At 42.8% G+C, this 26,489-nt stretch overlaps 1 protein-coding gene and 1 long non-coding RNA gene across 3 annotated transcripts in view; both read left to right on the top strand.

The window, feature by feature from the left end:
- LOC121036122 (uncharacterized) overlaps positions 1–21,864 on the top strand; it is a 64,603-nt gene extending 42,739 nt beyond the window's left edge. Inside the window, exons 3-4 of the long non-coding RNA XR_005793252.1 lie at positions 18,712–18,847; positions 21,766–21,864. This is a non-coding gene — a long non-coding RNA (uncharacterized LOC121036122). The remainder of the gene's footprint in view (positions 1–18,711; positions 18,848–21,765) is intronic.
- A 477-nt stretch (positions 21,865–22,341) lies between these two features.
- Positions 22,342–26,489, top strand: part of SLAIN2 (SLAIN motif family member 2) — a 73,985-nt gene continuing 69,837 nt past the window's right edge. For both annotated transcript variants that reach the window (XM_040484238.1, XM_040484232.1), the window contains exon 1: positions 22,342–22,980. In XM_040484238.1, the coding sequence (XP_040340172.1) occupies positions 22,592–22,980 (389 nt within the window). In that variant the 5' untranslated portion in view covers positions 22,342–22,591. The remainder of the gene's footprint in view (positions 22,981–26,489) is intronic.

The following is a 26,489-nucleotide window of genomic DNA, read 5'->3' as shown; positions in this document are numbered from 1 at the left end:
TCATGCTCATGCTCTGTCTCTGTCTCTCTCTCTCTCAGAAATAAATAAACATTAAAAAACAAAACAGGGGCGCCTGGGTGGCGCAGTCGGTTAAGCGTCCGACTTCAGCCAGGTCACGATCTCGCGGTCCGTGAGTTCGAGCCCCGCGTCGGGCTCTGGGCTGATGGCTCAGAGCCTGGAGCCTGTTTCCGATTCTGTGTCTCCCTCTCTCTCTGCCCCTCCCCCGTTCATGCTCTGTCTCTCTCTGTCCCAAAAATAAATAAACGTTGAAAAAAAAATTAAAAATTAAAAAAAAAAATAAATAAATAAATAAAAAACAAAACAAAACAAAAAAGCCTTATTAGCCATTAGGAGCAACATGTTCCCAGGCCATGCTTGCGCTCTATCCTGATAATTATTCAGAGCCAGGCATTGGGTGGGAGGCGTTTAGCCTTGGTCCTGGCCCAGTAGGCGGGAAGCTCAGGTGGCAGAGCTGCTCTGTTTGAAGGATGAAGGAAGTGGCAGAAGGTGAGAGGCCATCTCTGTTAGTTCAGCCCCACTGGTGGCTTGGTGTCTTGTAGCTTCCAATCCTAACCTCTAAAGGGCAAAATTCGAAGGCTCAGCTCTTCTCTGTAATTCTAGCAGGTATGTAATGCAACATTCATCGGCCACCAACCAATCGCTGAGCCTCTATGGGTAGGTAAGGGCAGCTGAGCTTGAGACACACCCTCTTGCCTGTGAATTTGCCCCAGGAGCAGAGTTGACTCACCTGCCTTTTAACGATCTCACATCGTCACTGACCTTGCCTTATCAGCCCAGAGTTGATCTAAGAGGTGGTGGTGGGGTAGGTTGGGGAGAATGCCTTTTCTTCTGATTACGAAAGAAATCATTCCTTTCCAAAACTTTGGGGAAGATGAAGAGAAAATAAGGAAAACAAGAGTCATCCATAATCACACACTATGTGATGTAATCTCTTCCAGTTTTTTCTGTGCTCTTATAAAACAACTTGGTATTACAATAGGTATTCACTTGTACATCTTGTTTTTCCTTAACATTTATCAGTATTCTTCCATGGTCACTTAAAACCCTTTGAAAATATTATTAGTGAAAAAGTAGATGCATCCTAACAATACCTGAATGTTTACATTGAGGTTTTTTCCAGTTATTTTACAATCATAAAGATTGCTGGAATAAGCATTTTTGTACATAATTTTGTCCATCGATAATTCTTTTCTTGTGTTAGATTACCAGATGTAGAATTATCTGGCCAAAGTCTATGAACATAGCTAAGTTCTTGGAACATACTGCTGGTTTCTTTCCCAAAAAGCTTGCTGGAGTGTACACTTTCATCAGCCATGTGGGAAAGTGAGTGCTCTTCTCACTCCAACACCACTGCACCATAAAGCATAGAAGAAGTAAGATAGGATGATAAAAAGGAAGATAAATGGAAAAGAGAGATCAAGTAGTCACTTGAGGAAGAATGTTCACACCTGACCTCTATCCTTTTACACTAGGATTTGATGGTGAGATGTAGTCATTCTGATTTTCCTGGGAGCTGTTAGCCTTGTCCTATGTACACATCAAGGGAAAGAGAAGATTCTAAATTGTAAGGTGTTTTGATGGTGCTGGATGTTCAGCTTTATCATTTGGTAGGGAGGTAAAAAAAAAACACTGAATTGCCCAGGCTGGACATTTTAGAGCATCCCCTCTCTCCTTTCACATCTGATCAATCAACACCGCCAGTCACTCTGCCTCCTCTGTGTCTCCATATCTTCACCCCATTAGCTTCTCTGGTTCAGGCTGTCATCATTCTTCACCCGAACAAATGCAATAGCCTCCTAACAGATCTCTCCCAAATCATCCTTCACATCTAGCAATCTAAAGCATAAATCTAGGGGCGCCTGGGTGGCGCAGTCGGTTAAGCGTCCGACTTCAGCCAGGTCACGATCTCGCGGTCCGTGAGTTCGAGCCCCGCGTCGGGCTCTGGGCGGATGGCTCAGAGTCTGGAGCCTGTTTCACATTCTGTGTCTCCCTCTCTCTCTGCCCCTCCCCCGTTCATGCTCTGTCTCTCTCTGTCCCAAAAATAAATAAATGTTGATAAAGCATAAATCTAGCCATCCCATCTTCCTGTGTAAATACCCTCAAGGATGCCTAATTGACTACTGAATAAGGATCAAGCTCTTCTCCCTGAAGACAAGGGTCTTGACTATTCCCCCATCACTATTGCTTCATCTTTTACTGTCTCCTGCCTTGAGCCTTGTACTTCATTAATAGCATACTATTTATAGTCACTGCCCAAACATCATTCTCTTTCTTGCCTGTACTTTGCTCATTCCCACTACCTAACATACCTTTTTCCCCTCCCTGATAATGGCTGGGATACGCCTTATTTTCAAAAATAGTAATTTCCCTTCCTTGGGATCATATTGCTTTGGTCAGGCTTGGCTCCATGATTCACTTTGGCCATAACATGTGAGCAGAAGTTGTGTTTTTCACCTCCAAGGGTAAACTTAGAGAGTCAGAGTGTGGCTTGCTATGCTCTCCTCCCTGTCCCCACCCGACCTCTGCCACAGTAAGAGCAGCACTGTTCCAAGTCCCATCAACTTGGGACCTAAAGTGAAGATAGTGTGAACAATCTTCAGTGGACATGAGGGAAGAATAAACCTTTGCTGCTGTGAGCCACTGAGATTTTGTAGTCACTTGTCACTGCAGCATGATGAATCCTATTTTGACTGATCCAATGGACATGTCCTAATCATCCTTCCCACAAGGTACTGCGGCTAGTGAGGTCCTATAGTACGTGTAAGGCTGCGTTATCTCATGATGCAAATAGACTGCTTACTTGGGAACCATCATTGCATGACTGTGAGCAGGAGGCAGTTTCTGCCTCTCACCAAGGAAGCCTCACAGCTAGGTTCCTCACAGCTAGGGAACAGGCATGTGACCCAAGGTCAGCCATTTGGAAACTCCCTAGTCAGGACTTTGAGTCTTGATACAAAGAAGTAAGAATGGCATATCACAGTGTTAATTCTGTTGCTGGTGGCAGCATCTGATGTCCAGTGGAGCGACAGCATTGAGAGCAGAGTTAAGGGGATGCAGAGTCACAGTGAATGTCCAGTAGCGACAAGATAAGCAGACTGTTCTGGTGGTATGACCCAGCTGTATCCCAGGCTGCCTAGTCTCCCTGGTTCCTGCTCACTTTCTGAGCCTGCTTTGTCAGTGTTCCTACCAATTCTTTGATGCACCTAATATGCTTCCAATCAATCAATTTGCTCAAATTATTCAGAGCTGTTTTCCTATTGTCTGCAAGACAGTAGATCCAACTAATCCCCAGGGCTTGAAGTGACCTAGTCTCCACATGGAGTCACATTTTAAAAGGCCAATCCTGCATCCAAAAAGACCTTTAAAAAAAAGTGCCAATATGTATCTAATTTCTCTGAAGAACGTTAAGAGGAATGCCATTTCTGATTTGTATTCACCCACACTTATTCCTGCTCTTTCCTCACCCACCTCCACCTGAGAGGGTTCTCCCTCTTAGAGCTTCTCTGGAGCCTCAAACTCCCAACCCACCTGCCTCTCCACCTCCGGACTGCCCAACTCTGGGACCTCTTTTCCTCTCGCCATCTGTCTCTCCTGGATCTGTGTTAGCTAGATCATCTTACCTAGTCTGTTTTGGTCCTTTTGTATTTTATTTCACCTCCTAGACCTTTTACCTCTCTACTCATTTTCTCAATTCTGCGTCATCAACTCTGCAAAAACTCTGGGAGTGAAACTGGCCAAGACAAAATTCTCCTTAAAGTAGAGGTGGCAAAATGGCAGCCCCCAAGCCACAACCAGCCCTCCAACAACTTAGTTTCAGAGTGTTGCTCAAGTTGTTCAAGTGCGTTGCTGTTGTCTTTATTGAGTTCGTGGCCCACATCTAACAGTGGGAGAATTTTCAACAACAACAAAAAAAAACCCCTGGATTTCCAGGTCTTCTGAAAAATCAAAAGACCTGGCAACATTAGGATCCCATTTTTCCACTGTAAGAGTCGACTGAAATTCGGTACCAGCTGCCCCCCTTTTACGGAGTATCACTCCAGTTCTCCGTGACCCCTCCCGAGTCTTCCCCACTCAAATTCTCTTTCTGGATCCTACAAGCATTTGAATTTGCTATCCCTGCTGTATAATTGTCCACCAGGAAGGGCAGGAAGCATCTATGTGATGAAAGAGTGTATTTTCTTTAGGGATGAGGGCTGAGAGTGAAAGGAAAGACAAAAGAAGGGAATATTTTTTGCATATTGTAAATCCAGTCCTGGTTAACAAAAAAAAAAAAAAAAAAGACTGATGGGAAAAAAAAATGCACAAGAGAGAGTAAGACACCTTCAGCGAGAACCAGGGGGCCAGGAGGCAAGACAAATGGATTAAGGTGGCTTGCTGGTGAGAACAAAAAAAGTATAATGTTTACAACCTTCCATGAGCTTATGTTTTGTTTTGTTTTCATTTTTTTAATTAAGTTTCTAATTTTAATTCCAGTATAGTTAACATTCAGTGTTTATATTAGTTTCAGGTGTACAATACAGTGATTCAGCAGTTCCATGCAGTACTCAGTGCTCATCATGGTAAGTATCCTCTTTAATCCCCATCACCTAGTTCACCAATCCTCCCCCCTTCCCCCGCCACACTCCTCTGGTAACTATCAGTTTGTTCTCTATAATTAAGAGTTTGTTTCAGGGCACTTCAGTCAGTTAAGCATCTGACTTCAGCCCAAGTCATGATCTTGCAATTCTTGGGTTCAAGCCCCTCTTCGGGCTCTGTGCTGACGGCTCAGAGCCTGGAGCCTGCTTTGAATTCTGTGTCTATCTGTCCCTCTCTGCCCCTCCCCCCGCTTGTGCTCTGTCTCTGTCTCTGTCTCTCTCTCTCAAAAATAAGTAATACATTTTTTAAAAATTTAAAAAAAGACTCTGTTTCTTAGTTTCTTTCTCTCTCTCTCCCTCCCTCCCTCTCTCTTTTCATGAGCTTATATTTTGAAGGCTCTCTCTCCTCCCATCCTCCACCCCTACCAACCCCAACCCCTTCTCTATACCTGAAAGGCATAATCCTTGATGTTCCTCCAAGTTGCAGAGGAAGATATATAGTGCTCATAATTTAGTAGCAAACTACATTTGATTCCATATTAAATGCAGAGTAACAGTGAATGGAAAGTTTTTGAAAGGAATCATAAGATCAAATATTTCAAAAGGAATACTTATTTTCCAAAGTTTGCTCATATGTCTTTTAATCCTAATTTACATATGCAGTGTTAGGTTTGTTTAAAGTTAGATGCCTCTAAATTATCAAACAAGTGGCACCAAAATTCCTTATACCAAGCTTATTGTCTTCTTACAACTTTGTCATAGTTCTTCACTGAAAGAACTTATCTGACATCTGTAGCTCTATATATATCTGTATTTATATTTGAAACAGAGTTTCAACTCTTTTATACCCCATGGTTGTGAGTAAAAATAATACAGTAAGGTGCAGGCTGGTAGAGGAGAAACCTATGGTCACATTTAAGGAAGAGAGGGTCAGTGAAATACTGGATTATTAAGGAACTCCACCTTAACATGATTCACCCTTGTAGAATTCAGGGATTTTAATATTTATAAATAACATATTACATTCATGCTTTTCATGGGAGTTCTGAGAGTTGACTACAGCTTAGAAGGAAAGGAGAAAGAGAGGTAAGTTGGGAGTAGAGAAATGCTGTTTCATGTTTGCTGAATATATTTAAAAGAGAGAAGTTGTAAATGGCGGATTTGGGTTACTTTACTGTTCTGTGTTAGCTTCCGTTTCTTGTCACTTTAGCCTCTCGTAATGTTTGGTTATTTCATATATCGTAACCATGGACAGCAGAATTTTTTTTACAAACTGATTCCTTGAAAGTAAAATGATGTAACCATTTTGGAGAATAGTTGGGAATATCTAGTTAACGTGAAGATACATATACCACGTTAGCCAGAAATTCTTCCTGTAGGATATATACCGTAGAGAAAACTCTTACATCTGGGTACAAGGAGACCTGTACAAGAATATACTTGCAGTATTGTTGGATATGATATCGATTAACAGTAGAATGGAGAAAGGAATTGTAACCTATTCATTAAACTGACTACCATACAGTAACAAAAAAGAATGAACTAGGGCTACCTGTATAATTATGGAGGGACCTCACAAATATAACGTTGTGGGAAAAAGCAGACTGCAAGAGAACACAGTACGACAATACAAAAGCATTTAAAACTGTGTCTCATGGTCACACAGATGCTCTAGAGTTAGAATGAACTCCAACCCACCGCTGCTACTTACTAGTTGTGTGGTCTTAAATAAGTCACTTATCTCCACTGGCCTCAGTTTCCTTATCTGTAAAGCAGGGATAATAGCTGTTTGTACTTTGTATGGTTATTGGAAAAGTGAAAATGGTCAGCACTGAAGTACTAAGAAAAATACATGGTATCATTATTTTTCACACAGTGTATATTGAGTCTAAAATCATGTAAAACATTGTTGTATATTATGTACAAATGTATCTATGTTAGTAAAAGTAAATATACATGAAGGAAAATGAAAATACAAATTCCTGATAGTGGTTATCTCCTGGACAGAGAGATGTTTCTTGAGCTGTGATACCCATCACAGTTGTGATACCCAACAAATACATGAGTATTTGTTACTATACTTCTTATGCCTTTGTGTATGATTGAACTATTTCATGATACAATTTAAGTCAAATGAATGAAATCTACGTTTAAAGCTGTGTACACGGTGTACCCAAATTTCTGACAGTTTGGAAAATAGAGGGAAAATCAAATTATATCATCTTAACCTTCAATTTAAAATATTAAGTAGTTCTTTCAACATCTGAGTGATTTGGGTGAATACAACTATTATTTCCGCAACGTTCGTAATAGCCAAAATCAACCCAGATGGCTATCAGTGAGAGAATGAATAAACAAAATGTGGTATATCCATACAATGGAAGGAAATTCAGCAATAAAAAAGGAATGAAATGATAGTATATGATACAACTTGGATGCAGTTCAAAAACTTTAAGCTCAGTAAAAAGAGCCAGACACAAACAAAATATCACACGTTGTATAATTTCATTTACATGAAATATATTGAAAAAGCCAAAAAAAAGTGCCAAGAATAGATTAGTGGTTACCTAGATTTGCAGGGGAGGGAACAAGGGGTGACTGCAGATGAGAACAAACGTTGTTTAGAGGATGATGGAAATATTCTACAATTTAATGGCGGTGATGGTTGCACAGTTTTGTATATTTACTAAAATTCATCACGGGTAAAATGGGTGAATGTTATGGTATGTAATTTATATGTCAAAAAAGCTGTTTTAAAAAACAGACTTTTGGGGATGCCTGGGTGGCTCAGTGGGCTAAGCGTCCGATTTCGGCTCAGGTCATGATCTTGCAGTTCGTGGGTTCCAGCCCCGCATCAGGCTCTGTGCTGACAGCTCAGAGCCTGGAGCCTGCTTCAGATTCTGTGTCTCCCTCGCTCTCTGCCCCTCCCCGACTCACGCTCTGTCTCTCTCTGTCTCAAAAAAATTTTTTTTAATGTTTATTTATTTATTTTGAGAGAGAGAGAGAATGAGCAATGGTGGGGGGACAGAGAGAAAGGGAGAGAGAGAAAATCCCAAGCAAGGTCCACACTGTCAGCAGAGAGCCTTATGGAGGGCTTGATTTCATGAACCATGAGATCATGACCTGAGCCAAAATCAAGAGTCAGGTAACTGACTGAGCCACCCAGGCACCCCAACAGTCTCTTTTCTTTTTTTTCCTTTTTTTTTTTTTAAGACAGAGCAGGGGAGAGGGGCAGAGGAAAAAAAGAGAGAGAGAGAATTTCAAACAAGCTGTATACTCCGTGCAGAACCCCATGCAGGACTCCATCTCACAAGTGTAAGATCTTAATACCAGCCAAAATCAAGAGTCAGACACTTAACCTTCTGCACCACCCAGGTGCCCCTAAAAAAATAGTCTTTTATGGAAGAAACAGGTATGCTTGAAGAAGGAGGGAGGGGATGTAATTTCAGTTTATAGACATGAATGTGGTAGAATATAAACCTGAAAAAGGACCCTGAAACCTAGCCCATTAAACTATGTCAGTTGAAACCTTCCAGGTAGGTAACGGTGGAGACTGAAAGCAAAGCTTCCTTTCAGTCACAGTCTCTGGAAAGAGGCCACCTTGTTGGAAGACCCTTACCAACATGGAGCAGCCCTAGCAGAAAAAAAAAAATAGTAATGGTAGCACATTAGGTAGAGAGAAATCTGGAGATGATGATACTCCATGTTCTCTGGTTTGCCAGAGATTCAGAAGTTCCTGCATACCCTGAATTGGGGAAGGTGGGCACCACGGCCTGAAAAAGAGAATAAACTGAAAGTTTAGGACCCTGGAACCACATAGTGTGTACATATTGCTGTTCCCCAATATAACTTGGATCTGACATCTAACTCAAGGCTCCCATCTTCAATAGCCAACTTGATATCTACCCTTAGGCACTTCACACACATATCAAACTAAACATTGCCCTGAACGGCACTTTTGATTTCTAGAGCCCCTCATCTCCCCCCACCCCACCACCCTCCCAGGTTGCCACTCCCACCCACGTCCACTGTCGCAGCCTCTTCAGGACACAGGATCCACTGTCCCTATCTCCACTGCCACAACCTGGTCTTGGCCACCATCTTTTCTCTCCTGAACAAAGTACCCACCTCTTAACTGGCCTCTCCATTTCCATTTTCGCTTTCCTCCAACTATCCTCCACACAACAGCAAAAACTCTCACTTTTCTTTTTTTTTAAAGCTTATTTTTTAAAATAATCTCTACACCCAATGTGTAGCTCAAATCCACAACCCTGAGATCAAGAGTCATAGGCTCTTCTGACTGAGCCAGCCAGACACCCCGTAAAAGTCATTTTTGTAATGTTAACGTGGGTCCTGTCACTCCGGGGCTTAAAACTCTTCAATAGTTTCCCATTGTACACAGAATAAATCCAAACTCCTTTTGTTGGATGGTTGGGCCCTGAACAATCTGGGTCCTGCCTAAATCCCGCTGGGGGGCCCCCCCCCCCACCATCCCCGTACCACCGACATACTCCTCTTACTTGTTGTGCTTATTTGCATTTGTTTTTCTCTCAATTTTCACATTTTCTAAGCTTTTCCCATCTCAAGGCACTTATTGTTTCTTGAGTTTGTACTATCTTCTGCCTTCTTATCTGCCACATTTCAGCTTAACGATGCTCTCTCAAAGTCACCTTCTCCAATGACTCTCTGTGAGTTAGCCTCCCTTTTTACTCTCTGCCTTTGTCCCGTTTTGTTTTCTTTATAGCACTTTTCACAATTTGTAATGATTTTGTGTTGGCTTGCTTATATCTGGGCTGCGCCTCTTAGGAGGATTGGAACTATGAACAATATGTTGCTTACTATTGTAGCCCCAGCATCCAGCACACTACGTGGAATGTTGAAGCAACTCAACAAAGATTAGCTGAATGGAACCACTTAGAAAACTACTTGAATATTTCCTCCTATTGTTCAGTTTTCAGAAAGAAACATTTTCTTGGCTGGATCAGGACTGTTTTGATTATAAGGAATGGGAGCCCATTTAAGCCTAAGTAAAAGGGAGATTTATTGTGCAGACACAGGGTTCTCTCGGGAAGCTGGAGGGCAAAGGTACCGATGTGTCTTAGGAAAGAACTCAAAGCAGAAACTGGGGTAATGTAGGAAACCTACAGATTTTCCCCTATTAGCAAGTTACCAAGTTAGCCTGCCACTGTTTCATAGATTCTGGCAGAAGACACAAGGTTCTTGCCTTAGAGAGAAAGAAAAATGTATCATTTATACCAACAATATTGTCCAGAGTATCAGCATTTGCACTGGTTCCAAGCTCTGATTCCTACAGGGTGGGACATGAAGAGAGCCAAGTGATGCTTACATACCCAGCAGGTTGTATAACAGGTGAAAAACCCCGGCTTAGGGGAGCCAATTTTTTTATAATGGGCAGTATGCATGCCTGACCTTGGCTCTGGGGAGACAACATCTTTATCCTGTTGGATAGTAAACAAACCTGCTCTTTGCTCCAGAGAGACACATTATCTCTCTATTCCAAGGCTGCTTGCTGTGTAAACATTCTTGAAAAGATCATCCCAGAACAAGGGCAGCCAGTACCTCAGTCACAAGATATGAAGAAATGCAAGAGATCCATGGAGAAATGTCTCCCACCAATCAGGTGGGTGGGGGAACAGGAATAGGATGAGGTAGACAGAAAAAAATGATGGAATCATCAATATATACATCTCTGGAATATGGTAGCTTTTAGAATGGTTAAGGGAATAAGTGTAACACTTTTTACAAATGAATTTAGGGAATATTACAAATTTATGTCTTACAAAACCTCTATCATTAGATCTATTTTTCTTGAGAAAAAACATTGATATCTTTTTCTAACAGGCAGTGAATATTTTGAAAACAATATTGTGTTTTCACAACAATTGGTATGGAGGAGAACAATTTAAACTCTTGGCAATGATGCATTTGAAATAATTCTTTAAAAATGGTTTCTCTTTTTTTAATTTTCTGTTTTGTTATTTAAAGAGCAGATTGTGTCAAAGGGTCAAGGTGGGTATTGTTTCATGTTTTTCCTGCTTAAGGGAATGTGACCTATTTTGATATTGTATGAATAAGAGCAAAACTTCAAACATTTATAACTATCTTTAAAATAAATCCAAGGCAATGCTAAGGGAGATAAGTGTTCCCATTTAATTCCCCCTAACCATTTCAGATAACTTTTAAATTATATGTGTATATGAATTTAAAATTCTGGTTACCCAGAATTCTTGGATAAAGAAAGTCATATAACCTTGGGAAATGAACCAATAGTCAAGGCTTGCTGCTACCAGAATAATCTTATTCTATGATTTCTCTCTGTTCAATGATCGAAGAGTGGTAGTTTGTATATAACTATGATTTTATTAGTTCTTCACTTACACTGGTTGGTACATTTGTCTTAGATGATGAAACCATAAAAAACTGGGTTTAAATCAGTTTAATTCACAGTATAGATAACTTAGCATAGCAATGAAATGTAAATACGCATTTGCTAAATTAAGAAGATAGTCCTCAAGTCAACTACAGAATCAGGCTTTTAAATCTTTATGAAAGATTAGAAACAGCCTTCCCTCTAATTCAGTGTGAACACTTTCTCTTTCTGTCTCTGAGATTTAAGAAAGGTAACTCCTTCGTCCCCTTGCTTCTTCCATTTCTAATGCAAGAGAAAATCATATCTACTTTAGGCATATTTAGGACTAGAGCTAATCCATAAGAGCAAATCTAAATATAACAAATTTACATTGTCTTTCACGTGACGAGAAATGTCCTTAAACTAGGGTAATATTTCAGTCAACAAGGATTCATTAGAAACTACCTGCAGGACACCAACTTATTTAATGAATGAGGACAGTAAGAACAACAACATAACCGGATTCTTTACCATGTTCATTCAGAATGTGAAATGCCATTCACCTGCTTTGGTGATTGCAAAATTTAGATACTAATTAAATAAATGAGTGTGCTATTTATTTATTTATTTTTTTTAATGTTTATTTATTTTTGAGACAGAGACAGAGCATGAACGGGGGAGGGGCAGAGAGAGAGGAAGACACAGAATCGGAAACAGGCTCCAGGCTCCGAGCCATCAGCCCAGAGCCCGACGCGGGGCTCGAACTCACGGACCGCGAGATCGTGACCTGAGCTGAAGTCGGACGTTTAACCAAATGCGCCATCCAGGCGCCCCGAGTGTGCTATTTAAAGTGTGGGGCTGTTTGTGACTAGTGCATGGTCAGTACAGAAATGGAGACTAAGCCTTTAGAAACTTATGCGGCAACTTGACAGAGTAATTTTCTGTGTGTTGAATCTAACAGTAAAACATTAGCCTTTAATTCTGTGTATCTTTTTAAATTTAATTTTTTTTAGAATTCGTTTTTCTTATATTTTACAAAAGCCATCATTCTCCTACAGAAGGGAAGGAAAAGTAAGTAAACACAGAGGGAGGCAAAGCATAAGAGACTCAAATGCAGAGAACAAATTGAGGGTTGCTGGGGGGGAGGGCAGAGTGGGTGATGGGTTAAATGGGTGAGGGGCATTAAAGAGGGCGCTTTTCAGGATGAGCACTGGGTGTCATATGTGAGAGATGAATCACTGGGTTCTACTCCTGAAGCCAATACTTACTTACATTGTATGTTAACTAATTTGAAAGTAAATTAAAAAAAAAAAACTCTCAATCTAAAAAAAAAAAAAAAAAAAGAATCATTCTCCTACCATTTGAAAATAAAAGAAGAAAACTTCTCCTTACCATAAATAGTTTTAGAAGCTGTTTTAGTATACAGTATTATAAAGTCATCTATTATTACTACCAACCTGACGGGGTAACTGAACACTACATCAGTATGATGTGATTATAGGTTTTGTTCGTCTGTTTGTTTGTTTTTGCTAAATAAGCTGGATTTATTGACTGTTACTTATGTACCGAGAACCAAAAGTATTTCAGTTACCTGATGAAGTTGATGTGCTAGCCTATTTACCTCTCTGTGCCTAATCCCTTCTTGGAAATGTTGCAAGATCCTGTTCACCTCTGAGAGCTGGCCTCAGCTTGTTCTACCACAGTGGACTAATATTAGTTAGCCTAAATCATATGTGAGTCTAACATTATGTCACCCAAGAATCTGGAATTGGGACACTGAGAGACTGAGTGATTAGGTCACAGTTGGGCACATGAACTGAAATGTCAACAGTTGTTACAACACCAAACCACATGGAAGCTGATGGTATGAAGGGAACACAGAAGCCATGAGTAAGCAGAAGTTTTGAGACAGAATCAGGGGAATGAGAAACTGGCAAACGTGCAAGAAGCAGACAAGAGAAGGATCTTATTAAAACATAAGTCGGGTCACGTCACTTTTTGGCTCAAAATCTCCCCTCTTCCTCTCATTTTACAGTAAAAGTCAGTCTTTATAATTACCTACTAGGTCCTGTAGAATCTTTCCTTCATCTCTCTGACTTTATCTCCCATGATTCGCTCCTTCATTCACTCCAGTTTAGCCACACAGACCTTGTTCTCCTTTGAAGCCAGCACATTATTGCCTTGGAGCCTTTGCACTTGCTGTTCTGCTTGGTATGTTCTTCCCTAGTTACCTGCATGTCTTGCTCTCTCACCTCCTTCAGAACTTTGCTCAAGTGTCATCTTCTCAGTGACACTTTCCTTGACCACTCTATTTAAAATTACGATCCTGGGGCGCCTGGGTGGCGCAGTCGGTTAAGCGTCCGACTTCAGCCAGGTCACGATCTCGCCCGTGAGTTCGAGCCCCGCGTCAGGCTCTGGGCTGATGGCTCAGAGCCTGGAGCCTGTTTCAGATTCTGTGTCTCCCTCTCTCTCTGCCCCTCCCCCGTTCATGCTCTGTCTCTCTCTGTCCCAAAAATAAATAAACATTGAAAAAAAATTAAAATAAAATAAAATTACGATCCCAACCCCACCCACACCCCTAATCCTCTCCCTGATTCATTTTTCTCCATAGCACCATCATCATAAGGCATACTATACATTGTACTTATGTGTTTACTGTCTGTCATTCATCACTAAAATGTAAGCTCCATGACGTCAGGTCTTTTTTCCCTGTTTGGTTCTTTGCTATATGCCCAATTTCTGGACCTAGTTCCTGGTACGTGGTAAGTGCTCAATAAATATGTGGAATAAATAAATGAATAAATCACTAATGGAAATGGAGGACATTGCATTGGTTCCTTGCCTTGTAGTTCTAGTCCTCAAGTGGTCTTGTCACATTCTGTTACCTATCATCAGATGTTATCATACTACCTTTTAATAACTCTTTTTTGTTTTTTTTTTTAATCTTTATTTTTGAGAGAGACAGAGAGAGACAGAGTGTGAGTGGGGGAGGGGCAGAGAGAGGGAGAGACACAGAATCTGAAGCAGGCTCCAGGCTCTGAGCTGTCGGCACAGAGCCCGATGCAGGGCTCGAACTCATGAACTGTGAGATCATGACCTGAGCCAAAGTCAGATGCTTAACTGACTAATCCACACAGGTGCCCCAATTGTACTGTGTTTTTTTTTTTTTACAGATAAAAGCATATATGTATATATTTTACATTCCTCCTTGCTTCTTACACTAAGCACGGTTCTGCATCAGTTATCCTGGAGACAGGGAGATCTCCCTCTTTTTATTGAGACATAATTCTCCACTGTGTGGATGTATTATAATTTTTTCAACTGTTACCATTCTGATAACATTTGGGTTGCTCTCAATCTTTTGCTATTACAAATAATGGTGTAGTAAATAGCCTTGTGCATAGATCTGTTCATACGTTTGCCGGTTCACTTTTGGTATCCATTCTTTGAAGTGAGAGAGTGGATAACTCCCTCTTTTTATTGAGATGATTCAAGTGGTTTCTCTTCCTTGAAACCAACAAATCAAGATTAAGAGAACTGCCTATCCCTGAAGGCCCATCTTAAATCACACTCCTTCTGGGAAAAATCTTATTATCCCAGGCAGAAGGAATATATTTCTCTTCTCCTAATACTCTCTCGAAAAAAAAAAAAAAAAAAAAGTCATAGGAAAAAAGAACCAGAGGAAAAAATACAAAAAAGCCCTTGGATTCTCTTTTCTGTATGGATCACATGGCACTTTCCCATGCTGCTTTGTATATATATAGTTACCTATGTGTGCATCTCATCTCCTCAAACAGATGATAAGCCGCAGCAGAACAAGGAGCACATTCCTGAGGATCTTTATCATCTCTGGCCCCAAATAGTGTACCTTGAACTAGTAACAACAACCAGATGAATAAATAAATGTTAACCCAGTACATGATAGGGCCCTATATAAACATGCCCATTTAGAGTCATGCCTCACATAACACACTAGAATAAATCTCAGATGAACTAAAGAGTTGAATGTAAGAATTACAAGAAAATATAAAAAAAAGAAGTGATATCTGCCATTTGGAGGTTAGAAAAAGGACTGTCTGAACTTTATGCCTTTAAACTAGACTGACCCAATAAAAATATGCCTGGAGGCCTCTCACGCTTCATTTTGGATCCTTTCACATATTCTCCTACCCATATTCTCTGTTCATGGTACTAATCCTGGCTGGTGCCACTGTTAGGCTGGCCCTGAAAGGGACGATTGAATGCTCTTGCCCACATCTAAGGCTCCAGAGTCAAGCCCATTGCTATAGTCAAATGGAAGATCTGGAAACTACGTTATTGTGTTCAGTGAGCACATCAGGTTCTGTGTGAAGGTGGTGGCCTTTCTTAGCCTGTTGACGAAGTGTAGGAGGAGTTGTTTTTTTCTGCTCGTGCTCTCATAGGCGGTGCCCACACTTGGAGGGTGCCTTGTGCAACATTATGATGTAGCTCTGAATGCATCTAAGGTGGAGAAGTAGAAAGGCCTCTCATTTATCCTGCCTATCGGAGAGGTTGGAGAAGTTCATTGCCTTCCATGCAGCCTGCAATCCCATCTTTGAAAACGGTCAGACTGTCCTACAGTATACATACCCTCACCCTGCCAGGATGATCCCAGTAAACACCAGGAGCTATCTGCCCTGCTGCCAGCGCACAGCAAAATGTTGGTAGTTTTTCCCAGAGCTGTCTGTAAACGACGCCACATCACACTTTGGGTCCAAGACATAGAGGATGCTTAAGCAGCACTGCTAACTGATCGCTACGTGTGACTGAAAGTTGCCTGAATACCTGGCCGCATCTCCCGACTGACTGACCTGGGCCACGAAAACAAGCAATTCGGGAGCATGGTGTCGTTCGAAAAGAGAAACAAGCCTTCCAGCAATGCTAGTGGACAAGCACGCCAACATCCGGAGCAGCTCTGTTCCAACTGTGAGCCTCCACATTGTGTACAGGTGCCCCATCTGAGGTCGACCGTCCCCGCTGATAACAGGAGCACCACCTGTGCCATGCCCTACTACTCATCTCTTCCCTGCTCTGCCCAACAGCCTGCCCCCCTTTCTCTCGACCAGAGCGCAGATGTGACATGAGGGGTATCTGGTTTCCAGGACCTTTGGGGAGATGGAATCTGTTTACACACAGACACAATGGTGGACTCTTGTGCATCAGGGAGCTTCGCAGATTGGGCCCTAGTCCAGCATATCTGGTTACCAGTTTGTCCCAAGGCTAGACACTCACAGTTCTGCCAGACAACAGCATCACTGGCCCTTTAAATGCAACTGTTTCTCCCACATAACTTGCTACAAAGGCCACAGAAAGGCAACTGCTCGAAACCGGTTAGTTTCAGCATTTGCCAAGAATCACTTTCTTATCTACTGTTGAGACCACTGCTCCTTGCTCTTCTCTTTTACCCTGGTTCTGTACTTTTTCTTTTGGGTACCTGTTTCAGGACCTGTTCAAATTTTCCTTCTCTCATTTATAGACCTCAGACTCTTGCCACTAAATTCCCTTAAGTCTTCATGTTTTGTTGATTTACATGTACTGCCCTGGGTAGGAGCCTCCCCCTACTAACTACTTCCCCATAAAACCCCTACATGATGGACTACCAGCTTTGTCAATGAGAAGCCCATATGCTGAAGCTTCATCTCAGCAAACTGCTGACTAGGGGGTCTTGAGGACTCCTGCATCTACTTCTCAAGTCCCTGGAATACCGTCCAAGTAAATGGCCTACTAGGAAGTCTTTTGAGCAAGACACAGAGGCATTGCCTCCCTCTCTAAGGAACAGATTGTTTCAATGTGTTATGTCCCAGATGTGCTGAGACTTCAAAGTTGGAAAACTTGCTCTTAGAGCAAGAGTATTGAGTCATGGGTTACCATAAAAGCAATAACCCTTGCCCCCAAATCTCACTCCCCCCCCCCCCAAGTAGCTGATTGAGATATCAATACTTTTATAAGGAAAGCATGGAGAACCCACTTGGTCATGAACCATTGGAGATTGTAAAGTCAGTCTACCTGAGTTCAAATCCAATTCTACTACTCCCTGGTCATGGGCCTTCGGAAATTATTTAGCCTCTCTGTCTCAAGTTTCCTTATTCTGGAACTAGTATCCTTAAAACTAGAATCCTTAAAATGGATACTAATAACAGCTACCTCAAAGGACTATTGTGAGTTTTAAGTGAATTACTACATATCTTAAAAGTGGTCGATGATTGTTAGCTATTATTATTATTGGGCCAATTCAGAAAGACCTGGATATTTACAGAATTAATATTCCAGGGTACATACAACTGTGTTTACATATCATTGATGATAAATAAGAAAGTAACCTTCTAGACATACTTGGACAAATTGAATGGTTGATGATGTCTTTCAGTCTGTGTAATATTCCAGGAGTATCACAAAGACTCAGGAATGGAATTCTCTACAACTTCCTAGTAGAAGAGTATATATATATCTCAATGACAGCTTAATTTACTTTAAGACAAACTGTTGGGGCGCCTGGGTGGCGCAGTCGGTTAAGCGTCCGACTTCAGCCAGGTCACGATCTCGCGGTCCGTGAGTTCGAGCCCCACATCAGGCTCTGGGCTGATGGCTCAGAGCCTGGAGCCTGTTTCCGATTCTGTGTCTCCCTCTCTCTCTCTGCCCCTCCCCCGTTCATGCTCTGTCTCTCTCTGTCGCAAAAATAAATAAACGTTGAAAAAAAAAATTTAAAAAAAAAAGACAAACTGTTATTCATAGTCCACTGTCTCCATAACATCTCTAAGTCAGTACTCAGAATAATCTATTTTAGATCCTAGATCAGATTATATTATCGACTTGGAGATTTGGATGATTCTCAATCAGTTTTCTCCTATCCTTGAATGGTAGGTTTTCTAGATCACAGATATTTAGTAGTTCAAATCCCCCTTTTCTAACTATGCTGTCCTGCTGATATACTACTTAGAGAGGATGTAATAAATGTTATTTAGCAATCTTATCTCCTCACTTGCTACCACAAAAAAGGGTGAGAGATAAGGTATTGTTTCATTTGGGGCTAAAATAGCAGGCTCTTGAGAGTTTAAGAACATGTTCATATCTGCCCTGATCATTAACCTCCCCACCCCTGCATCAATATAATACATGCCCCCAACCATATGATAGGGGGCCACCCTCTGACTAGAGGACCTCTGGAAGGAAGGGATGCCTACCATTATGGCCACTTTTGAGGCATCCCATAATGGTAAGATCTGATCAGTGGGGACTAGAAAAATTCTAGGTTCAAATCTTGGACTTCTGTTCTTTTTGCCCGAGGATTTTAATTCAGAATCTCTTATATAGTCAGCTTTTGGAGTTCCCGAGCTTCCTTCTTAAATTTGCACGTGCCAAGATAGTGAAGAAGAGACCAGAGAAGGTACATCTGGGAGAAAGATGCTAGTGAAGACTAAGTGAGAGAGGATACATGGGGAATGACTAGCCAAGCAGGTACATGTGAGGATAAAATGGGTGTGCTGGATAGTAAAGGTTTCTTTGAAAAATTTGAGCATCTTTTAAACAAATGCAAATATTTCCCTAAGTGCCTTGCAATTTCTAAACTACTTTTGGGCATGTGCTCAGGGACACACACACACACACACACACGCGTGCATACATATCTTGATTTAGGATTTTAGGACTGCTGAATACCTTTAAGCTACGGAGTAATAGTTTTTCATTCTAAGTACTTATAGTGGTTTGTAATATTTTTCACTTTGTCAGGAGTTTCGGCAGGAGCTAACAGGCAAGTAGGAGCAAGTTCCGGAAAGGGCCACACCTGCTAAGAAAAGGAGCAACTCCTTCATCCGGGAACAAAGCAAGCTTATCATAAAAGACAACATCTGCAAAGCTAGTTGAGGTAACCGTGAGGCATACGGCAGACACCTACCAGCTTTACTTCTCCTATCTCCATAAGAGAGTCACTTTTAGAGGGACTTTTAAAAAACATGCTCTAACACTTCTGAGTCATCAGAGAAGACAGTATTAGAGTTAACCCGAAAGAGAAGAATCCTTGCAACATTTAGGATACAATGGCAATATTCTTGTCCTCATACTTCTAAGTGAGGACCTGAGACTTTCTCTCCTCAGCAGTTCTTAAGGGTTGTTGGCACTCAGGAGGTGGGGAATGACCTAGTTTTGAGGATGACATACATAGTGTGACATGTTGCTCTTTTGGAAGAGAAATATATAATTTAAAAAAAACCATTCGGGGCGCCTGGGTGGCTTGGTCGGTTAAGCGTCCGACTTCGGCTCAGGTCATGATCTCACGGTCCGTGAGTTCGAGCCCCGCGTCGGGCTCTGTGCTGACAGCTCAGAGCCTGCAGCCTGTTTCAGATTCTGTGTCTCCCTCTCTCTCTGCCCCTCCCCTGTTCATGCTCTGTCTCTCTCTGTCTCAAAAATAAATAAATGTTAAAAAAAAATTAAAAAAAAAAACCATTCAACATTATCAGGAACTTCCATTTTAATGATTGCAGATATAACAAACACATTTATCTGAAATTCTGTTAGGAGACTTCACTTAACCTAAATCCATCTCCATTCATTTATTGAACACCTACCATATAGTAGGCACCGTTCTAGGCACCAGGAATACTGCAGTGAACGCTGTTTTCACATAGTTCATATTCTACTGGGGAGAGATCGGCAATAAACAAAGAAAGAAATAGATGATGTGTCAAAGGCAAAGGTGGGGAATGATAGGGATACTATTTTATGAGGGCCGTAATAATGAGGATAGTGAACTTAGGGGGTGATATTTGAGCTGAGACCTGAATGGAGAGAGTAATGTGACAAGGTGGAAAAAGAATGGATCCTAGATAGAAGGTACAGCAAGGTACATGCTTGGCATGTTTAAAGAACATGAAAAGACCAGCGTGGCTACAGTGGAGTGACAGAAGGGAAGAGTGGTTCGTAGTCAATGAGATACTTGCACAAGTTGCCAAGTATTCAGTCTCACAGCTAAGAGCAGGACTTCATATTTTAAGTATGTTGACCCGATCTGACCAAACAAAGGATCATCTGGTTGCTGTGTGCATCATAGATTGTAAACAGCAAAGGGGTATAGCCCATTAAGAGAGTACCACAGTAAGCTAGACAAGACAAGATGGCCACTTGAACTACAGTATTACCAGTGGCGGTGTGAGGAAGTATTCCGATGTATTTTGAACATACAGAGCCAGTGTGACTTGCTTCAGGATCAGAGATTAAGATCAAGCATCACATTCATGGTGTAGCTAGAATCAGCCATCGGGCCTTCTGATTCTCCACTCATTGCTCCATATCACACCCACCTCTTGTTGCCTCCGTGAAATACTAGCATGTAACTTCACAATGTCATACGAACTATTCTTTTCAAGAAATGTGTGTGAAGTGTTCTCATTACAGAACTTGGCTCATTGGAATCTACTTCACAAACTGTTAAATGCAAGTGAAAAGTGCTATATGTGAAGCAGTCATGATGTTGAACTCTCCAGCAACTAGTTCAGACACGTCAGAGATAGCTTTGGTACTCAGACATGCATCATACAGATAATGTATATTAGTTCACAGTTATTGTGTTACCAAAGACACCCTTTGACCAGGTATACAGACCTATGAAAATACATATTTATAGGTAGTCAGCAAACTTTGAATTGCTTTTCTTGCTATGAATCAACATCTCTCTAGTCCTTGATCTGTCAGAATTTACATTCTTCTCAACTTTCAACAAACCAGATATTTCAACAAACCACTGTGTCAGACAGTGGACATGAAAAACACAAATAAATAGTTCCTTGTCATCAGGTATATAGCCAAAACCAACAAAAAAGAAGAAAAAAACTTAGAATGTGAACACCTGTTGAAAACTATTGATCAGGTGATGCTAGAGAACAACTAGGTATTTGTGGAACTGTCAGGGAAAGTTTTCCTGGGTAGGTGAGCATGGATTTTAAGAAAGGGAATCAGACTTGGCAGGTAGAATATTCTAGGCAAGGAAAATACAGCACAGAGAGGCGGAAAGATACAAGTAAGCCCTGGCATATTAGTCCACACCCAGGTGGAATAGGGCTGGATCATTAGTAGCTAAGGGTGGAGGAGGCAATTAGAGGAAAGCTGCAAACAGAAGCCAAGTACACAGCTGACATCTGAAAAATAATGAATGCGATCAAAAGAAAGTATTTAACTGGGTTTTGGTTTGTTTCGCTGTTACTAGTACACATTATAAACGGGCGTCACTGAAAAAATTTTACATTCTTACATCTCTCATTCATCGCTATATGTCAACATGTTTATCACGTTCTTTTAATACACTCATTAGGGGCACCTGGGTGGCTCGGTCGGTTATGTGCTGGACTCTTGATTTTGGCTCAGATCCGGATTTCCCATTTCGTGAGTTCAAGTTCCGCATCTGGCTCTATGCTGACAACTCAGATCCTGCTTGGGATTGTCTCTCTGCCCCTCCCCAGCTCTCTCTCTATCAAAAATAAATAAACTTAAAAAAATACACTTTTAAAAAATATAAAGTCAAGACACACTATGGCAAAGTTTTTCCAAGAAACGATCCAAAGAGCAGATTAGGCGTCAATTAATAGACAAAGGGGAGGAGGGGGCAGTTTTATATCCCCGCTTCCAAACCAGTGTGCAATAAACTTCTAAGTCGGGAGAACTTTTAATGGATAGGATGCCTTTAAATTGCTTAGTACAGTGTCTGGGCCATAGTATGCATTCAGCAACTTGTGGTTATTATTTTGATCTTAGACGTCTCAATGATTTGGGATTCTGTTTTCTCATTTTCAGAGGAAGAAACAGGTCACCGATGGACCCTGAGGCTCCTGCCAGCCCTGACAATCTCCTATTTCAAGCAGGCATCGAATAAATATTTGCTGAACAAACAGACAAAATAAACTCTCTGTCCAAGGGGCCCGGCCAAGCGCCCACCAGAGAGCCAGCCAGGACACAGGTCACACTCGGGCGCTGGTTCCACACGCCAGTGTTTGGGGGTGGGGAGCACACCACGCTCCCCATCCAAGACCAACAGGCGCAGCTGAGTGCGAGTTGTGAGTTTGCGATCTCAGCTCCTCCCGCAGTCAAGCCCTCATTACTCCTCTCCGGCCTCGGCCAGCTTATCTCTCCGCCCGGGCCCCGCCTGCCGCCGGAATCGCTTTCCCCAGCCAGCCCGGCGGCTTCCCACCTCCACCGACGCCCGCCACGCCCCTTCCGGCCGAGGTCCCGCCCACCAGCTTCGCCCACGGCCCCGCCCCTCCGCGAGCTCGGCGCGCGGTCCTCTCAGCGCTCGCCGGCGGCCGCGTCCACCCCCGACGCTCTGAGGTCACCGACGGGGCCGGGCTGCGGGGGGCGGAGGGACGGAGGGAAGATGGCGGCCGAGGCCGGATATTGGCGCCGCCTCCCCCAATCCTGGAGCCGGCGCAGATGAGGCGGCTCGGCTGGGGCCAGCGGCGCTTCGGAACCGGAGCTGGGGGGACCCTGGCGGTGGGGCCTGGCCCTGCTGTATGCCGGCGCCTCGGCTAGAGTGAGCGGCGGCGGCGACGCCTGTTTCCCCCCCGGCCCTCTCCCCGGCGCTGAGTCTGAGCGGGTGGCAGGCGGCACAGGCGGCGGGGCCGGGATGGAGGACGTTAACTCCAACGTGAATGCGGACCAGGAGGTGCGGAAGCTGCAGGAGCTGGTGAAGAAGCTGGAGAAGCAGAACGAACAGCTGAGGAGCCGCTCGGGGGCCGTGCAGGGCGTCGGCTCCCTCGGGCCCGGCAGCCCGGTTCGGGCCGGCGCGTCCACTCCCTCCTCCGGCACGGCGTCCCCTCGGGGCTTCCCCTTGGGCCTCAACGCCAAGTCGGGCAGCGGGGTCGGGTCGGGCCCGAGGCGGACGAGTAGCGAGGAGCTGCGGGACGCCACCTCCTTGCTGGCCGCGGGCGAGGGCGGCTTGCTGGACGAGGTGGAGCCGCTGCGGCCCGAGGAGCTGGAGCGCCTGTCAGGCTGGGAGGAGGAGGAGGAGAGCTGGTGAGCACGGGCCGCCTGGCCGGGGCTGGGCGGGGACGGGCCCGGGGGCGGAGAGCGTCCTCCGCGGGTAGCCCTGGTGAGACACCTCGCTTTGTGTAGCGGGATCCGCTCTCGGACGGGGACTCGTGCTTGGCTTGCTTTGGCTGCGGAGAGGTCGACTGGAGTTGGGGGGATTCGAGGCGTGCTGGAGGAACAGGATTTGTAGCCGGTTGTCCCCCTGGCTTGTGCACTCTCTGGGTTCTGGACCCCGTTGCGGGGTCTGTGGTTTGGCACGGCCCGGGAAGGGGGCTGCTCGCCGTGGGAGGAGTCGGGGGTGGGAAACCGCTTTGTAAGGAAGGGATCTCGCTTTGTGTGAAATACTGGCTTTCGGAAGGTGGCCTGAGCATTTTGGATGTCGGGGAGGGGTCTGTTCGATGAGGTATCGCCGGACGCGGGGTGGGGGTGGGGAGGGCAGACCGAAGCGGTCGGTCTAAGCGCGGTGGTCAGTGTTTCGGACCGCTGGGAGATGGGTACGTTTCTGGCGGCGACGGGGAGACCATGTGAATCAGCACTCCTCTTTGGGTAGTGGGGTAAAGCTTGCTTTGTGTGAAGAGGGCAGAGGATGGTACTGCTTTGTGTGGAAAGTCAAGGGGTGGAACAAGAGCCCGGCTCTTATTTTTTAAACAAGAATTGGGGCTGGCAGTTTTCGGAGCTGGGAGGTGACAGTTACCACATCCCTCCTTAATTTTCCATGTCATCCTCGGAGCAGAGAAAAGGAGCCCTATTTAAAAATCTAAACCAAAGCTGTATTCTCACAAGCCACTTCTTGGTAGGATTGTGACCCACACCATAATATCACATAAATAGAAAGGACATCGGAGGCGTTCTCCCTCATTTTTTATTGCAACCCCATAAAGATGTCTGTAAGAAATTCTTTTCTTAATTTAAAGTTTTGATGTGTAGCTACAATGTGTCAACTCGGTTGAAATTGAAACTTGTAACTCAGTGAAGTGGAAATTCTTCATGGACTCTGATATTGCAGGGGTGCAACTTTACAGTTACTTAGTTAAGAGCTTTGCTTGGATTCAGGCCCTGGCTCTGCCACACTAGCTGTATGACCTTGGGCAAGTTAACTCTGAGCCTCACTTTCTTCCTCTGTTTGATGGAGAAAAGAATAGTGCTAATTTCTGCGGAGTGGTGAAGATTACATGAGCTAATCCGGGTATACTTTTAGCACGGGGTCTGGCATACGGTAAACTCTCCAAAACTATTACTCTTGAGCCTAGTTATTTAAGTCACAAAGTATTCAATGAGCTCTTAAGGATTTGTGGGAAAGTCTGAAGATTCTTAATATGTTGATCCCTGTTCATTAAGGCAGTTACAGTCTTGGTGGGAGCCAAGTTTTATGCAGCTGAATAAACTAGGAGATAAACAGTGAGTTGAAAAAAAAAAAAAAAAACGGGAGGGGCAAAAATACTGAGAATGCTCAGAAATTGGGAAAAAATAATGGTTCAAAGTAGTTGAGGAAAACTTTGGAGCCTGGGGTGGGGAAAGAGTGGGAAGGGCCTTTTATGCTCTGACAACTGCTAGAGCAGAGTCAGATATTTGTAACTCCCAATTAGGAAGGTTTGAATTACAGAGAAACTCTTGAATATACGATATCAAGCCATTATTTTATTTCCAAGTAATACCAAATATTATTAGAACTGATTATGGTAGTGACAGTTTTTCATATTAGTGTGAGATCATGCCCTCCCAAAGGAATTCTGGGTGTGTGTACACTTTAAAAGAATCCAGAAGCATCTATCCTCACTTGCCTCTTCCAAGTGATGATGATAATGATGCTCTTAATAATGAGGGTTAGCTGCACTCATGAGCCCATTTTAGATTATGTATTATTAGAACATTGACTCCTCTTGGAGAAGCTGAATGCGTACTCTGCTACTTTGCTTTCTGAGCACAGACTTTGTTCAGGTAAAGCAAGACATCTTAAATACTGTGGCAGACTTTTCTTTTGACCAGATAGTTCCTTACTGCTTTAATCCTGGCAATGTATCTTGATCCTATCCTTTTTCTGAAAAGATTTGTGTGAACTGAAAGTTTTATAAGTTGTACTTAAAGTGCATTAGAGTATGTTTTTGGAGTATAGGTGGTAAGGGGGCAGGTGTTAGTGGCAGGGGGAGGAGGATTCAAAGGATCGAGAGTCTTTTCTTAGCAAACTGGAAATCTACTTTCTGTAACTTATACCCATTGTACCTTCTTTTCCATCTAGAGGAATGTTTTCCCTCCTTCATAAAATGCTAGTTATGAAAGTGTTAATAGATACTGTGTGAAAAAATAATGGTGGGTCTAAGGTTAAATATATGTGGGGGAAGAAAGTTTAACAAAAAGAGGCTTCTTTAGTATTGGACTTGTTTGATACACTGATGCATATTGAATATAGTACATTTCTAAGTGGTAAATGTTTTTTGAGCTCCCAAGGAACACAATTAGAAAACAGTGCTTCAGAGCAGTGACTTTCAGAGACTTTTTTTTTTTTTGGACCCACCTTCATGATAAAGAAAAACATTTTATTTTATTTTTTTTTTATTTTTATTTTTTTTTAAATTTTTTTTCAACGTTTATTTATTTTTGGGACAGAGAGAGACAGAGCATGAACGGGGGAGGGGCAGAGAGAGAGGGAGACACAGAATCGGAAAAAGGCTCCAGGCTCTGAGCCATCCGCCCAGAGCCTGACACGGGGCTCGAACTCACGGACCGCGAGATCATGACCTGGCTGAAGTCGGACGCTTAACCGACTGCGCCACCCAGGCGCCCCAGAAAAACATTTTATATCATAGACTAGTACATGTATATATGAATAATTGAAACAAAAGTTTCACAGAACTGTAGTTTTGTGGCAAACTCTAATATTTTCTATTCTATTCTGTTTCTTTAGGGGAAAAATGCTAGTTACAACCCATTAAGCTGATTTTGTGGCCCATTAATTAATGAATTAACGGGTTGTTTCTCAGTTTGGAAAGCACTGTTCTAGAACAGATTGGAAAAGTCTAGAGAAGGGAACTAACATCATTGTACATCACAGTGTATCAGGCTATGCCAGGTAGCTTAAAAACATTTTTACATTTAATTTTCATCCATTTGTGAGGTAAGTATCATTTCCTAGGTAAGGAAATGTGGTCTTTCTGAGCATCAAATAACACACAGTTTTAATGTTGGAGTTGGGATTTGAATCCAGGACTTTATGACATCAAAGCCTATGCTGTTCCCATTGTATTTTGCATTTTCTAAGTATAATACCTTTTCCACATGAATGGCCCCTTAAAATATTTGAAGACCGCTATCATGATCTGGCTGACCTCTTCTACCCACCACACACTCTGAGCATTCTCCTCTTTTCTGTGGAGCAAAACAATCCCAATTTATTTTATTATTCCTAAGGTAATATCATTCTCTGATCCTTCAACCATGATCATTTTTCTCTTAATGAATTCTAGTTGCTCATTGTCATTAAACATGTTACTCAGAGT

The sequence above is a fragment of the Herpailurus yagouaroundi genome, unplaced genomic scaffold (assembly GCF_014898765.1).
Source record: "Herpailurus yagouaroundi ecotype Mexico unplaced genomic scaffold, PumYag 28, whole genome shotgun sequence".
Lineage (NCBI taxonomy): Eukaryota > Metazoa > Chordata > Mammalia > Carnivora > Felidae > Herpailurus > Herpailurus yagouaroundi.
This window is presented reverse-complemented; position numbering and strand designations above follow the sequence as displayed.